Source organism: Drosophila arizonae, chromosome 2 (genome assembly GCF_054131065.1).
Source record: "Drosophila arizonae isolate 15081-1271.41 chromosome 2, UAZ_ARI_1.0, whole genome shotgun sequence".
Lineage (NCBI taxonomy): Eukaryota > Metazoa > Arthropoda > Insecta > Diptera > Drosophilidae > Drosophila > Drosophila arizonae.
Window position 1 is genome coordinate 34,071,351 of NC_142922.1, and position 15,377 is coordinate 34,086,727.

Below are 15,377 nucleotides of genomic sequence, written 5' to 3' on the forward strand. Positions count from 1 at the left end.
AAAGAGCGAGTGAAATATGTATACTTAAAAGTGGGCAGGCACTATTTGAAGCTGTCCAAAGCCAGTTAGCTCTGAATTCAGATTCCAGCCCACGGATGGTTTCCCTGTTCTCTTATTGGTTAGTATCATTAAAATGAATAAGCAATATTTTGATGTTTGTTTTGTTCAACGAAGTGTGTAGCCAGTACCAACAGTACAGAGTTATCGTTAATAGGAAAAACTTATTCGAGGGCTATCCAGAAGCCATCTGAGGAGTACTCGTCAGTACTGTTCAGACCTCTTATTTCATTTGACGGAATCGTGTCGAGTGGATATTCATAATAAATTCACTGACGTGGGCTTATATGTCTTTAAATTTACATACTATACATATATTGTGCAGCAGAAATACAAATTTTCAGTGTTACATATTCTAGTGCTTTATCAAAATTATATAATGAGCCTAAGCAAATGATTAGAGCTATGACAATACTGGTGCTAAAATATCAATCATACTATATAATAGCATTATCATTACAAAAAGTTTATTCATATACTAATTTGAGCTGTGAAATAATAATTATGCTTCATGGAATATTCAAAATAAGTGAATAATAATGAATAATGTAAAAAAAAATATGGCATGGCATTGTTAAGCAATAAAAAATTGAACACTTTTCTTATCCTTATGTTGGTCATCCTTATGTTGATCAATTACTGACTAAGTAAAGGACTAAAAAAGAGTCGCATTTAGTATGATTTTAAATGTAGGTATGTTCTCTCTCTCTCTCTTTCTCTCTCTCTTTCTTTCTCACTCTCTCTCTCTCTCTCTCTCTCTATCTATCTATCTATTTAGTATATAGTAAATGTTCTTTAAGGACATCGAGATCAGTTTTGCTAATCAGTCAGAATAACCGTACATACATTGATATGCCGTAAAAAGTATAACTTAACTGTTTTTCCAATCCCTAGTGTTTTGTATTTATACCCAGAGCCCCTTGAATATAGAAAAATGTCTGTAACCGGCAGAAGAAGGCGTAGCAGACCCCATAAATTGGATATATTCCGACGAGCTGAGTCGATTTAGCTCTCTCCACCGAGCCATCTAGTGCTTCTTTTGAAACCAAGAATTATGATTGCATTGGCAATTACCCACTTCTGGATAGTAATATTTACCTACAATTATAATTAAATACAATTAACTCCTCGTAATAAGCCAATGTGCCCATGCCGCTTCATAAAACGCACACTAAGTCAAGACCATTTTTATACCCTGAACCCATTTTCAATGGGAAATCAGGGTATAAGGGTTTTGTTAAAAGTATGTAACAGGCAGAAGGAGGCGTGGCAGACCCCATAAAGTATATATGTATATATATTCTTGATCAGGCCGACGAGCTGAGTCGATTTGGCCCTGTCCGTCTGTCTGTCCGTCCGTCCGTCCGTATGTATGAACGCGTCGATTTCAGAAGATATAAGAGCTAGAGCTTGAAATTTTTATACCTTGAACCCATTTTCAATGGGAAATCAGGGTATAATGGTTTTGTTAAAAGTATGTAACAGGCAGAAGGAGGCGTGGCAGACTCCACAAAGTATATATATTCTTGATCAGGGCGACGAGCTGAGTTGATTTGGCCCTGTCCGTCTGTCTGTCTGTCTGTCCGTCTGTCCGTCTGTCCGTCCGTCCGTCTGTCCGTATGTATGAACGCGTCGATTTCAGAAGATATAAGAGCTAGAGACTTCAAATTTTTTTAAAAATGTCCGTAATTACAGCGCGCATATCAAGTTTATCATTAAAAACCGATAACTCATCCCGATCTTTTTTATCGATAAAAAACCTTATCGAAAACCAGTTATAAAATTATATCTTCTACACTTTTATTGCTAGAGTCTCCAAATTTTTAATGTATGCTTATATGCAATTTATACAATTTCGGTTTTTGTTAAAATTTACCCCCCCCCCCCCCAACCTTAAATTCACCCCCTCACCCTCACTTTTGTAAAAAGCGTACTAGAGACTTGTGCTTTGGAAATTACATGCATATCCATGTTATAATCATAATCATGTTTCATGAAGATCGTACGTCCACAAAAAAAGTTATTAAGCAATTAAGTTCTCATTGTAAGCGCTCACTGCAGCCCATGCGTGTTTATGCGTGGGTGCTTGTGTGTGTATGTGTGTATATGTGTTTGTGTATGTGTATGTATGTGTTTGTGTATGTGTGTGTGTATGTGAGTGTGTGTATGCGTTTGTGTCTGTATGCGTGTGTGTGCATGTATGCCTGTGTGTGCGTACGTGCGTGTGTGTGTGTGCGTGTTTCTTGTGTAAGCTGAAAGACGCGAAAAATTATTGAAATATCTATTGCTCCAAGGGTTCAGGGGATCTCGTAGTCGAGCATTTCAAGTACTAGAGACTTGGGCTTTGGAATGTTCACACATATTCACCATTTGATTACGCTCTGAAAGTTTCATTAAGATCGTATGTCTACAAAAGAAATTATTCAACAAATAAATTCTCATAATATTGCCCACATTGCAGCGCAGCCCTAGCGCAGTCGCTGCTTACTGCGCAGTTAGCAGAGTGCAGGCTTATGCGTGCGTGTGGATGCATATGTATGTATGTGTGCATAAAAGAAGTGCAGAATGAATAGAACATCAGCTTGGAGGGTTCAGGGTATCTCCTAGTCGAGCAGTCTCGACTGGAGCTTTCTTACTTGTTACTGTACTCATTTAGTACTGTACCGCATGAAATTGAGTGATAATATAAACTGTTCATATACAGGGCTGTGCAACTTTTACTAGTACTCATGTAATGCTATACAGGAGAAAAAGTGTGCTCATTTAAAAATGAATGATTCAATAGGCCTTTTGAATGCATCCATTCAGATGTCTAGTATATACGCAGTAAATCTGAAGTCTCTAAGCCGAAAACAAAAACAATTCAAAATTTTGATTATTCTCGATAAAAAGTTATCGGATAAGTTATCGAAAATGATAAACTTGTACTGCGTATGGTATCATTCCCAATTTCAAGTCTCTGGCTCTTAGAAATCTAGGCGTTGTTACGGACGGACGGACAGGTGTATACCGACTCAGCTCGTCGTATTGATCTAGAATATATATACTTTATTTTGTCTTTTGTCTGTTACATACATTTCAACAAAACTATTGTCCCTTGATTTTTCCGGGAACTTAACTGTTCAATAACCTTTTCGAGGATGGACTATGTAGTATACACCGACCAAGGATACAAAATTTCTTGCTCTTATATCTTCTAAGATCGACACGTTCAAACATACGATGGATGGACAGACGGGCAGGGCTAAATCGACTCCGCCCGCCCTGAGCCTTTTCTGCTTGTTACATACATTTAATTAAAACCATTTTGCTCTCATTTCCCATTATCAATAGGTTCAGGGTATAAATAAAAACAGAGGAGCTCTAGATTATTAGTTAGTTTATTGCCTACTTTATAAATCCGCTGCATCTCTTTTTATACCCTGAACCCATTGAAAATGGGAAATCAGGGTATAATGGTTTTGTGAAAAAGTATGTAACGGACAGAAGGAATCATCGCAGACCCCATAATTTATATATATTGTTGATCAGCACGACGAGCTGAATCGATATAGCCCTGTCCGTCCGCATACTCGTGTGTACAAGTTTATCATATTTTTTCGATAACTCATCCGATAATTTTTTTATCGAGAATAATCGAAAAATAGATTTTTTGCAGCCTAATTTGAACACTTTTAAACCTCGAGACTTTAGATTTACTGTGTATATACATTTGATGAATACAAAGATTTTGGGCTGCAGCGCAGCCCAAGCGCGTTCGCTACTAACTGCGCAATCAGCAGAGCGCATGATATACGTGCCTATGTATGCATGTGTGCATAAAAAAAGTGCAGAATAAGTAGAATATCAGCTTGGAGTGTTCAGGGTATCTCCTAATCGAGCAGTCTCGACAGGAGCCTTCTTACTTGTTTATAAACCTGAAATATCCATATGTAAATAACAAAGTCCAAAATTCAACAAATTTTGACATAAATATATTGAATGTTGGACGTTGCTATATTCATAACTTCATATGTATTAATTATATAAATATATATCCATATATTTATATATGTAGATACTTTTGTTAGTGGTCTAGTCGCGACAAGGTGATACGCTCTTCTTTGTTTCATATATATCAACATACATACATGCCTATACACACATGCGCGCACAATGACGCAGTCTTCTTGCTACGCAGATGCCGAAGCCATCGTATATACATACATATACCTCTTTATTGGAATTGAAATGTTGGATAGCTTTTGCATGGAGGCGGGTATTTTTGCCAAATATAAAATACTTTCTGTTCGAAAAATGTTTTTATTTTTATTTTTATTTATTTTATTTTTATTTATTTATTTATTTTTTTGAAGTTTGGATATATTTATTATATGAAAGAAAGTGGAATATTAATTTTAGTGTTTATATATTTATGATCATTTCTTCGTGTCCATCCGCTAGTTTGTTCGACTTTGTTATGCTATAAATTACAATAAAAGAATAATTAATTATATGAAAAATAATAGTCGGGGCTACATATTATTTTCATTTGTATTTTTTTAGATTCAATAACTTGAAAGTGACGAATGAACCAAAGTTTTTCGTATGTCCGCGTCAAATATAATTGATCAATTTAATGAGCGGCGAGGCTTTCGAGCGATACCTGACGAAGAGGAAACTAGTTTAGGGCATGAATCAGATTTGGTTATGAGTTTATCTCAAAAAGAAATACTGATTCAAGCAACGGCTTCTCACCAGCATCAATTGGAACCACTCCCTAAGCCTACAACAAGCGACACCTCGCCACAAAACTCGGTTTCTACTGCAGCCGCTGTCGCGGTTGCACATCACCACCACAGCCTATCTAGTATTCAACATCTTCAGAACTTGCACAGCCAACATCAAAATACTCTATTCAACAATAACCACTCAACACCGTTTAGTGTGACTGACATTTTGAGTCCAATAGAGGAATCATACCGCAAATTGGAAATTAACGGAAACCCGCCCTCCCCATTTCGGTAAGCCAAAAATATAACATACATGACATACAAACACTTCTCTACGAATTAATTAAAAATTATTAATTATAGTAGTTTTGCGTGGTATATAATATAATTAATTTTTGAAGCTGATGAGAGGAAAAAAACATATTTTTGGTTTTATTACATATGTATGTATGTATATATGTATAGCTATGGAGAAGAATGGATTGGTGTAAAATATAACAATCAAGAACATTGCCGTCGGGAGGTACCGTCTTGAATTCACTCATTCCGAGATGCCACGTTCTTATTAATTAAAATATATTTCTTTAATGTAAATCAATAGAAGATGCTAACAGAAATTCAGTTTATAGATTTTGAGTATCGAAATTTAAAACTGTACATAATACTTTTTGGCATATACATATATCCACCGTATCTAATTTAAGCTCAGGATGAATATTATAAAATCTGTGAAGAATTCTATACTGAATGTGTTTGGAATATTTAGAATTTTGGCTACACCCCCGCTTTGGGTATTTGCGATTTGGCAATCACCCACTTCAGGATAGTAATATTACTCTGTACACAATTTTGATAATTAACTTATGGTAGTAAGCCAATGCGCTGCCGACGCCGCTTCATAAAGCGCACAATAAGCCAAGACCATTCTTACGTATTCAAATATATTTTCTGTTATGCATATGTGTATGTAGAGTTATTAGAGTATCAGCTCTAAGCAGAGTTTACCTAAAAATATTTTGGAATAAGTCCACTGTTGTCATAACATTAATAATAATTTATGAAAGAGAACTTAAATTCTGATATACTCATTTTTGTCTATGCGCTATCAAATCATCAGAATTAAGTAACACTAAGTCTTGGCTTGGTTTATTCAAAATTAGTATGTTTATATACATATATGTGTACATGAGTTCACGCCCTTTGCTTAAAATTAATTTCGAGGAAAGGGCATGAACTCAGCTTTTCGGCATGGTTAGAAATATATATAATATAAAATATACACATCACCATATACATATATGTACATATGTCTGTACGTGGACAAACAAAGCTTAGTTTTTCTCTGCGCCACATGTTTTATTCAAATTTCTTAATACCTTCTCTTTTACTTAAAGATTTCAATGAAATTTACAACATATCCTATCGAATATTGGTCATTGAGCAACAATTTAATCATTTCAATCATTTCTTACTTGTTTATGTTTCTTATGAATAAAATTGAAACGGTATTCGAGAATTTAAACATATTCTATTTGCATGTGCAATACCTACGGACAAATTTCAAGCCTCTAGCAGTTTAATAATTGTACTCATCTTGCTGTCATCGTTCTGTCTAAAGTGATTTTAAATTAAAATAGGTATGCTTGCTCTGTAATAAAGTATTCAGATTTTAGCGACACGCACCCATTGTTGATTGGAGAGTTTTGAAACTTCGTATATACATATATTCGGGATAACAACCTGACGCCAACAAGTCATGGTAGATAATGAATCTTTCATAGCTAGCAAATTTCCTTCCTTTTTTAATGGCACGCCGTTTCGGGAAAACCATCAACACGAGTTTATAAATTCTAAATTTCATATATATTTAATAGAGCCTCGATTTTTGCTGTAATTTACCACACACCCTTAAATTCACCCAAGAAAAGTTATTAAACAACTAAGTTTCCATAGTATCTGTCTGTGTGTTTTTTGTGTAAGCAGAAAGAAAGGTTCAAGGAATTCCGTATTCGAGCAGTCTCGACTATAGCTTTCTTACTTGTTTCTTTTAAATTTTATGGATATAGATAAAGTATGAAAAAAAAGGAATTAAGACATTAATTAATTAATTGTATTCTTTTCAGCTCTAATTCTAGTGGCAGTAGTATTAATTCGCCAGGAACAGTAAGTACTTCAACAATGGCGAACCCGTACGCTATGGGATCACTGTATCATAGTCCAGGAGTTCAAAGCTATTGTGGACCGACAGATAATTTATCGTTGGCAGGACATTACACTGATATGCGAGGCTCGGCTTCGTGGTATGGATCAACGGCAAATGACCCTAGATTTGCAAGTACGTAATATAAGAAACAAATCAAATTAATAGTTTGAATACTGTTTATAGATTGATATGTAAATATGCTTTCTATAAAAATATAAAATAAAGTATAATATGTAGAATGTAGATTATAGTTCCTGAATCTCAGCCGGTAATAATTGAAATTAACAAGAGTACTCTTACTCCTCCTCCTCTGATATTCAAATAAGTCTACACTTTTTTATGCCCATATACAAAAACACATGCACAACACGCACATTGGAGTCTGGCAATTATTTGCTCAATATATCCTCTTTCATAATCTCAACCCATTTATAATGGTTTTGTTAAAAATATGTAACAAGCAGAAGGGGGCGTGGCAGACCCCATAATGTATATATATTCTTGATCAGGGCGACGAGCTAAGTCGATTTAGCCCTGTCCGTCTTTCCGCCCGTCCGCCTGCCCGGATATTTGAATGCGACGATCTCAGACGATATAAGAGCTACAGGATTTTTTTCTTGGGTCCGTGCGCATATCGAGTTTTTTTCAAAAAATCGAAAACTTGTCCCGTTATTTTCTTATTGATTAAAAACATTATCGAAAATCAGCAATAACCTTATACATATATTTATGCTGCCAATTTTTAAATATACATACTTTATAGAATATCGATTTTTATTATAACTCACCCCCACCCTTATAGCCACACCCTAACCACTAAACGTGTAAAATGCGTATTTATAATACTAGAAATTCGATCTAGGGCAACTCCATTCGTCTGAAAGCTTCATAGTTTATTCACAGTTGCTCGAAGGCTTTAGAGGATCTCAGTGTCGAGCAGTCTCGACTAGAGCTTTCTTACTTGTTATAAGCTGAACCCATTACAAATCGGAAATCAGGGTATAATATAGGCATAGGGAGGCGTGTCGATTTAGCCCTGTCTGTCTATCCATCTATCCGTATGCTTGAACGCGTTTAACTCAGAAGATATGAGGGCTATAGACTTGAAATTTGAATTTTGTTATTTTAGGCCCGCAGATTTTCCATAAATCGATAACTAATCCCGTAATTGAAATATAGTTATAAAATGATATCTTCTCCACCTTTATAACTAAATGTAGATTTATATGTATTTTGTGGAATTTCTATTTTTGTTAATCTACCATCACCTATATCCACCCCCTCATCACTAAATTTGCAAAAGACTTTTCTTTTAAGAACTAGAGACGTGGGTTGAGAGACTTGGAAGTTAATGTGTTTCAATGATCTCGTAATCGAGGAGTCTCGACTAGAGTTTCCTGACTTGTTTTAAATTTGGCTCAACAAAATTTTTATTACATGAATTTACGCACGTAATTTAAATTCATTTAGAGCTAAAGATATTTTTTTTAATCTTTGACTCGAAAAATATTTAGTTAAACTTAAAATAATAAAGTAACGATTAACTTTATATACAACGCAAATTTGAAGACTCTAGGTCTAAAAGTGTTCAAATTAGGCTAAAAAAACAAAATCAATTTTTCGATTATTCTCGATAAAAAAAGTTATCGGACGATTTATCGAAAAAATAAAGCAAACTCGTATTGCGTATGGTGCTCACGAGTATGCATGCCAAATTTCAAACATACGATAATTGCCTGTAGCAATTTTGCATTTGGTAGATCTTTTGAACTGCTCAAACACATACATACGTTTGGTTGTGTGTACGCAGGGGCCGCGATGCTTACAAATTATGGGGTAATCATTGTAGAGCATTTGTGTGGCTATGTGCATGTGTGTATGCATGGGACATGAGCATTTGCATGTGCCTACCACAACTTAGAATTGTGCGAACGATTATGAGTTCAAAATGCAGAGTCGCGTTTACATTTAAGTACCTGATTAACTAACTTCAATTTTCAATTTCAATTTTATTTCAATGATCGTGGCCTATCAGAATTAATTAAAAAAAAAATTGTACTTACGTCATAAAAATCATTCAATTAAAAAATAACTATGAATGTATTGAGAAGTGCACTTGTAGCATCTAGTCGAGCACTCTCGTCTAGAGTTTTCTTACTTGTTATACCCTGAACCCATTTTCAATGGGAAATCAGAGTATAATGGTTTTGTTGAAATGTATGTAACAGGCAGAAGGAGACGTGGCAGACCCCACAAAGTATATATATTATTGATCAGGGCGACGAGCTGAGTCGATTTAGCCCTGTCCGTCTGTCCGTATGTTTGAACGGGTCGATTTCAGAAGATATAAGAGCTAGAGACTTGCATTTTTTATACCCTGAACCTATTTTCAATGGGAAATCAGGGTATAATGGTCTTGTTGAAATGTATGTAACAGGCAGAAGGGGGCGTGGCAGACCCCATAAAGCATATATATTCTTGATCAGGGCGACGAGCTGAGTCGATTTAGCTCTGTCCGTCTGTCCGTCCGTCCGTCTGTTCGTATGTTTGAACGCGTAGATCTCAAAAGATATAAGAGTTAGAGACTTGAAAAATCCTAGGTCCGTGTATAGCATATCGCGCATATGGAGTTTTGTTTTAAATATCGATAACTTCCCCCGTTATTTTGTTATCGATTAAAAACATTATCGAAAACCAGTAATAAATTGATATCTCCTACATCTTTAAAGCTAGAGTCTCAAAACTTTTAATGTATACTTACATATATGCATTTTATACAATTTTGGTTTTTATCAAAAATTACCCCCATCTCCAATTCCAATTGATGGGATCGCAATTTTAATCGAAATATGCGTGTGTTATAAAGTATGTGTGATAAAGAAAATCAGGCATTTTCTGAGTCTCTCCTTGTTTGCTATCCCCAAGTAGAGATTTCTTAGTTGATATACGCAAATATGTGAATATATGTATATAGTATATATGTATATAGTATTGAAATTGTTGTGAGCACTTCGAAATATAAACAGAAAAAAAAAATAAAATGTTCATGCTAAACACTTCAAACTGTTTGCTTTACTTTACCAGCACAGATATTTAAAATGACAATTATGCTGAGTCACCCAATCACTGTACATTTTTCTAAAAATGAAAAAGGTTTGCGTGAGAATAATTGATTTTAAATTATAATGTTGTCATTGTTTGCTTAAGAAATGAAAAGATGATTTTCACTTTTACGCATATGAAGTTTCTAAGCCAAATACTATTTTTATTTACATTCCTGATATAATATAATGAAAAGGTGCTATAGACCAAATATTGTAGAAGCTGAACGTTTAAAATAAACGCTCAATACAAAATCCGAGTAAATATAATATAGAAAATAAATATATAATAGAAAAATATAATATAGAAAACTTTTTGTTAGTCATCAAAATCAAATTTGTATACTGTATAAAAATAAATAATTGTTTGAATATTTTATTACAGTTTCACGCCTTATGAGCTCCTCAGCCGGTGGATCAATGGGTCATATGGGAAACATGACTGGGTTAGCTGCATGCAGCGTAAGTGATACAAAACCTCTTCAGTTTCCATTAGCACAAAGACGAAAAAGACGAGTTCTTTTCACACAAGCACAGGTTTGTTCTTTATAAAATTTATTTGCGTTTAATAGACTTTAAAATAAATTTTCTATCCCCTGAATTAATTAAAAACATCTAAGAACGTTGCAGTCGGGCGTTACCGATGGCAGAATAGTCATTCACAGCCCAAACGCTGTCAACCTTTAACTGTAGTTTTGTCAACTGACGCTCTTTTATGAAGACATGTTATTTTACCTACCAGGTGACCAGGCAAAGGAGTGGCGGCAGTGGATAAATAGCGAGGGTTCAAGGCCAATTTGATCCTCTGTCTTTATACCCTGAGCCCATTGAAAATGGGAAATCAGGGTATATTGGTTTTGTTGAAATGTATATAACAGTCAGAAGGAGGCGTGTCAAACCCCACAAAGTATATACATTCTTGATCAGGGCGACTGCTCTGCTCGGACTCTGTCCGTTCGTCTGTCCATATATATGAACGCGTCGATTTCAGAAAATATAAGATCTAGAGACTTCAATTTCAATTTTTATACCCTGAACCCATTTTCAATGGGAAATCAGGATATAATGGTTTTGTAGAAATGTATGTAACAGGCAGAAGGAGGCGTGGCAGACCCCACAAAGTATATATATTCTTGATCAGGGTGACGAGCTGAGTTGATTTGGCCCTGTCCGTCTGTCTGTCCGTCTGTCCGTATGTATGAACGCGTCGATTTCCCATTTTCAATGGGTTCAGGGTATAAAAATTTAAGGAGTGGGAGTGTGAGTGTGTGAGTACATGAGTTGATAAGTTCGCATACAGACACAAAAATATCATACATGTAGCAGTGTGTGTGCATGGTTGGCGCGAACAGATTTCAAGTTTTCTGCGAAATTGCTTGTGCGCACATATAGGGAAAGAGCATAGAGAAGCAGAAAGACTAAGTGAGAGAGAGTAACGCAAAAATTGCGCTTTACAAATGAAAATGTGATCATGTATGTATGTATGTTTGAGCAGCGCACTGATTTTATCAAGCCAAACAACTACAAAGTAGAAAATGCATGCATAAACTAGAGATTCGACGCCTTTACACTTTGGTATTTTTCGCCTATCACTCATTCACTTTTTTGTTCATTAGCGTTTTTTTAATTTTTTATAAATCAAGTAAGAGCGTTGCAATCGGGCGTTACCAACTGCAGAATTTTCATTCACATCCCATTTTTCTGATTTGCCACACCCTCAATTGGTATATATGTATGTATGTATGTATATATATATATATATATATATATATATATATATATATATATATATATATATATATATATATGTATATATATATATATGTATATACATATACTTTTTGTGCAAATTAATAGAGGATGCTATCAGCCACTTAGTCGCTAAGTTATGAGTTTCTAGCTTTAATACAGTAGAAAATGCAGTTTTTCCCGATTTGCCACGCTCATAGGGTAACCCCTATAATAATTAATAATAATTAATAATTTTTGGCGAGTTCTGAGAACAAGCCATAACTAGCCTCTAAAGGGGCGTAACAATTCATTTTGGGTCATCAATTGATATAAACTGCTTTTGCTACGCTCCCTGTGGGCCTAGATACATATATCCTCTATAGCTTTTTGGACTTGGGTGGTCCACCCGAGGATACATACAAAATTTCAGGTTTCTAGCGTCAATAGTGCCTAAAATATCAAAGTGATGTCGAAAAATCACTATATCTTTAGATCTGATTTGAAACTCCCCTAGTGGGCGTGGACATTTCATTAGTCTTCAAAAAAATGTTAGCATTAGCGCACGTGCTGAAATGTTGCGTTCTGGTACGACTATGTGACATGACTATGTGTTCCAAATTTCAAGTAGTATATTGCATCAATTTTGCGGGAAAAAATTGCGTTCGCACTGACAGACGGACGGACGGGTTGGTGATACATTTGAAACATTTTTTTTTTTTTTACTTTCTTCTTTCCTTCTCTTTAAAATAATAAATAAAATAAGAACAAGTAAGAAAGCTCTAGTCGAGACTGCTCGACTACGAGATCCCCTGAACCCTTGGAGCAATAGATACATATTTCAATAATTTTTCGCGTCTTTCAGCTTACAGAAGAAACACGCACACACACAGACAAGCACGTACGCACACACAGGCACACATACACACACACACACGCATACACACACAAACGCATACACACACTCACATACACACACACATACACATACACAAACACATACACACACATACACAAACACATACACACATAAGCACCCACGCATAAACACGCATGGGCTGCAGTGTGCGCTTACTATGACAACTTAATTGCTTAATAACTTTTTTTGTGGATGTACGATCTTCATGATCTGACTTTCAGATTATGATTATAACATGGATATGCATGTAACTGCCAAAGCACAAGTCTCTAGTATTTGAAATACGCTTTTTACAAAAGTGAGGGTGAGGGGGTGAATTTAAGGGTGGGGGGTAAATTTTAACAAAAACCGAAATTGTATAAATTGCATATAAGCATACATTAAAAATTTGGAGACTCTAGCAATAAAGGTGTAGAAGATATAATTTTATAACTGGTTTTCGATAAGGGTTTTTATCGATAAAAAAAGATCGGGATGAGTTATCGATTTTTAATGATAAACTCGATATCCGCGCTGTAATTACGAACATTTTACAAAAAATTTGAAGTCTCTAGCTCTTATATCTTCGGAAATCGACGCGTTCATACATACGGACAGACGGACAGACGGACAGACGGACGGACGGACAGACGGACAGACAGACGGACAGGGCCAAATCAACTCAGCTCGTCGCCCTGATCAAGAATATATATACTTTGTGGGGTCTGACACGCCTCCTTCTCCCTGTTACATACATTTCAACAAAACCATTATACCCTGATTTCCCATTGAAAATGGGTTCAGGGTATAAAAAGTGCCGTTTCTAATTAAATATGATGCTAAAGTTAAATTTGTGCGACTTTTTTTGTTTTGCAAACAATTAATGGACATACAGTATGTACGAGCATTGAATGGTTAGTGATTGAAGAAAAATACTTCTAAGCCGTGAGTTGGGTTTCTTTTTACGTAAAAGTTGCTTTAAACGTACATACGAATATCAAGACGAACATTGCAGGCTTTATTTAGGCCTAAGGTATTATTTAAGCTTAAATCCGAATATTGAAGAAATTTTATTTTACCCTAATATTAATAAACTTGTATATATAATTATATTCATACCTATTATATTATATGTATATATGTACATACATACATGTATGCATGTATGTATATGCGCAGACGTAGTGTTTGAACGTCGTATATTCAACGGTAGTATTTGTCGAGCGATATATGCAAACACACATTTGTACAATGCAAATATACTCTTAAAAGGGTATTTATTTTTGTTGATGAATAAAGTAGTGAAGTGTATTGTAAATATTAAATTCTTTTTCATTTTACCGTTATAAATATTTAAAGTGCATTTCATTATATTTATTTGAAATATGTACATTCATTTTAAGATGATTGTGTTTGTCATACATATATCGTTTCCATATAATTTGCACATTTATATCAAATTAATATAAGTTACCGCCAGACTGTGTATTAGTATATTTTTCATTTTACTACATAAGAAGTAAGTCGGACATTGAAAAACATCAATATGTGTAGCTACAGTTTAGCCCCTTTATTTTTATTCGCAAAATAGTTCTTACCCTACTTTTGGAATCCATGACTATGCTACCTACGGAAAACTATGGTTGTCGAATATTTTTAAAATATCGTAATTGGGCCCTGTCCGTCTGTATGTCCGCCCGTCTGTCCGTATATATGAACGTGTCGATTTCAGAAGGTATGAGAGCTAGAGACTTCAATTTTTTATTTTTTTTATCAGAAATCAGGTATAAAATTATATATCTCCTACATCTTTAAAGCTAGAGTCTCAAAACTTTTAATGTATACATACATATATGCATTTTATACAATTTCGGTTTTGTTAAAATTTACCCACCCCCTCACCCACATATTTGTAAAAGGCGTATTTCAAATACTAGATACTTGTGCTTTAGCAAATTATATATATATGCTATAATCATAACCTGAACGATTTCATGAAGAAAGTACATCAATAAAAAAAGTTATTAAGGAATTAAGTTCTCATAGTAAGCGCACACTGCAGCCATGTGTGTTTAGGCGTGAGTATTGTGTGTGTGTGTGTGTGTGTGTGTGTGTGTGTGTGTGTGTGTAAGTATGCGTATGTGTAAGTATGCGTCTATGTAAGTGTGCGCGTGGGTGTGTGTGCTTGTGTCTTGTGTAAGCAGAAAGACGCGAAAAATGATTGAAATAGCTATTGTTTGAAGGGTTCAGGGGATCTCGTAGTCGAGCAGTCTCGACTAGACCTTTCTTACTTGTTTTTATATAACTCATCCGGTAATTTAATAATACAGTCACAATCTAAAAGTTTCATGAAGAAAGTTCATCCAAAAGAAAAGTTATTAAGCCATAAAGTTCCCATGGTTAGCCTACACTTCAACCAATGCTTGTTTTTGCCTGATTGCCTGATTGCCTGTGTTTGTCTGCGAGAGTGTGTGTGTTTCTTGTGTAAGGAGAAAGACGCAAAGAATTATTGATATATCAGTTCCTCGAAGGGTTCAGGAGATAGAGGATAGTCGAGCAGTCTCGTCTAGAGCTTTCTTACATGTTTATTTTGAACTTTCTGGAGAAATGCCCATATTAAAAATAATCATATTTTTATTTAAAATTAAGTCCATTGATTCTTGATTATATTCATTCAT

General features: G+C 35.0%; 1 protein-coding gene across 5 annotated transcripts in view; it reads left to right on the top strand.

The window, feature by feature from the left end:
• The first annotated feature begins 209 nt into the window (after positions 1-209).
• scro (scarecrow) overlaps positions 210-15,377 on the top strand; it is a 45,484-nt gene continuing 30,316 nt past the window's right edge. Inside the window, exons 1-4 of one of the 5 annotated variants that reach the window (XM_089463156.1) lie at positions 210-750; positions 4,603-5,060; positions 6,893-7,104; positions 10,459-10,535. In XM_089463156.1, coding sequence (XP_089319282.1) covers positions 4,645-5,060; positions 6,893-7,104; positions 10,459-10,535 — 705 coding nt within the window. In that variant the 5' untranslated portion in view covers positions 210-750; positions 4,603-4,644. Of the gene's footprint in view, positions 751-4,221; positions 4,312-4,602; positions 5,061-6,892; positions 7,105-10,458; positions 10,611-15,377 lie in introns of those variants that run through there. The other 4 variants (XM_089463128.1, XM_089463133.1, XM_089463149.1 and 1 more) reach the window with 4 other exon arrangements.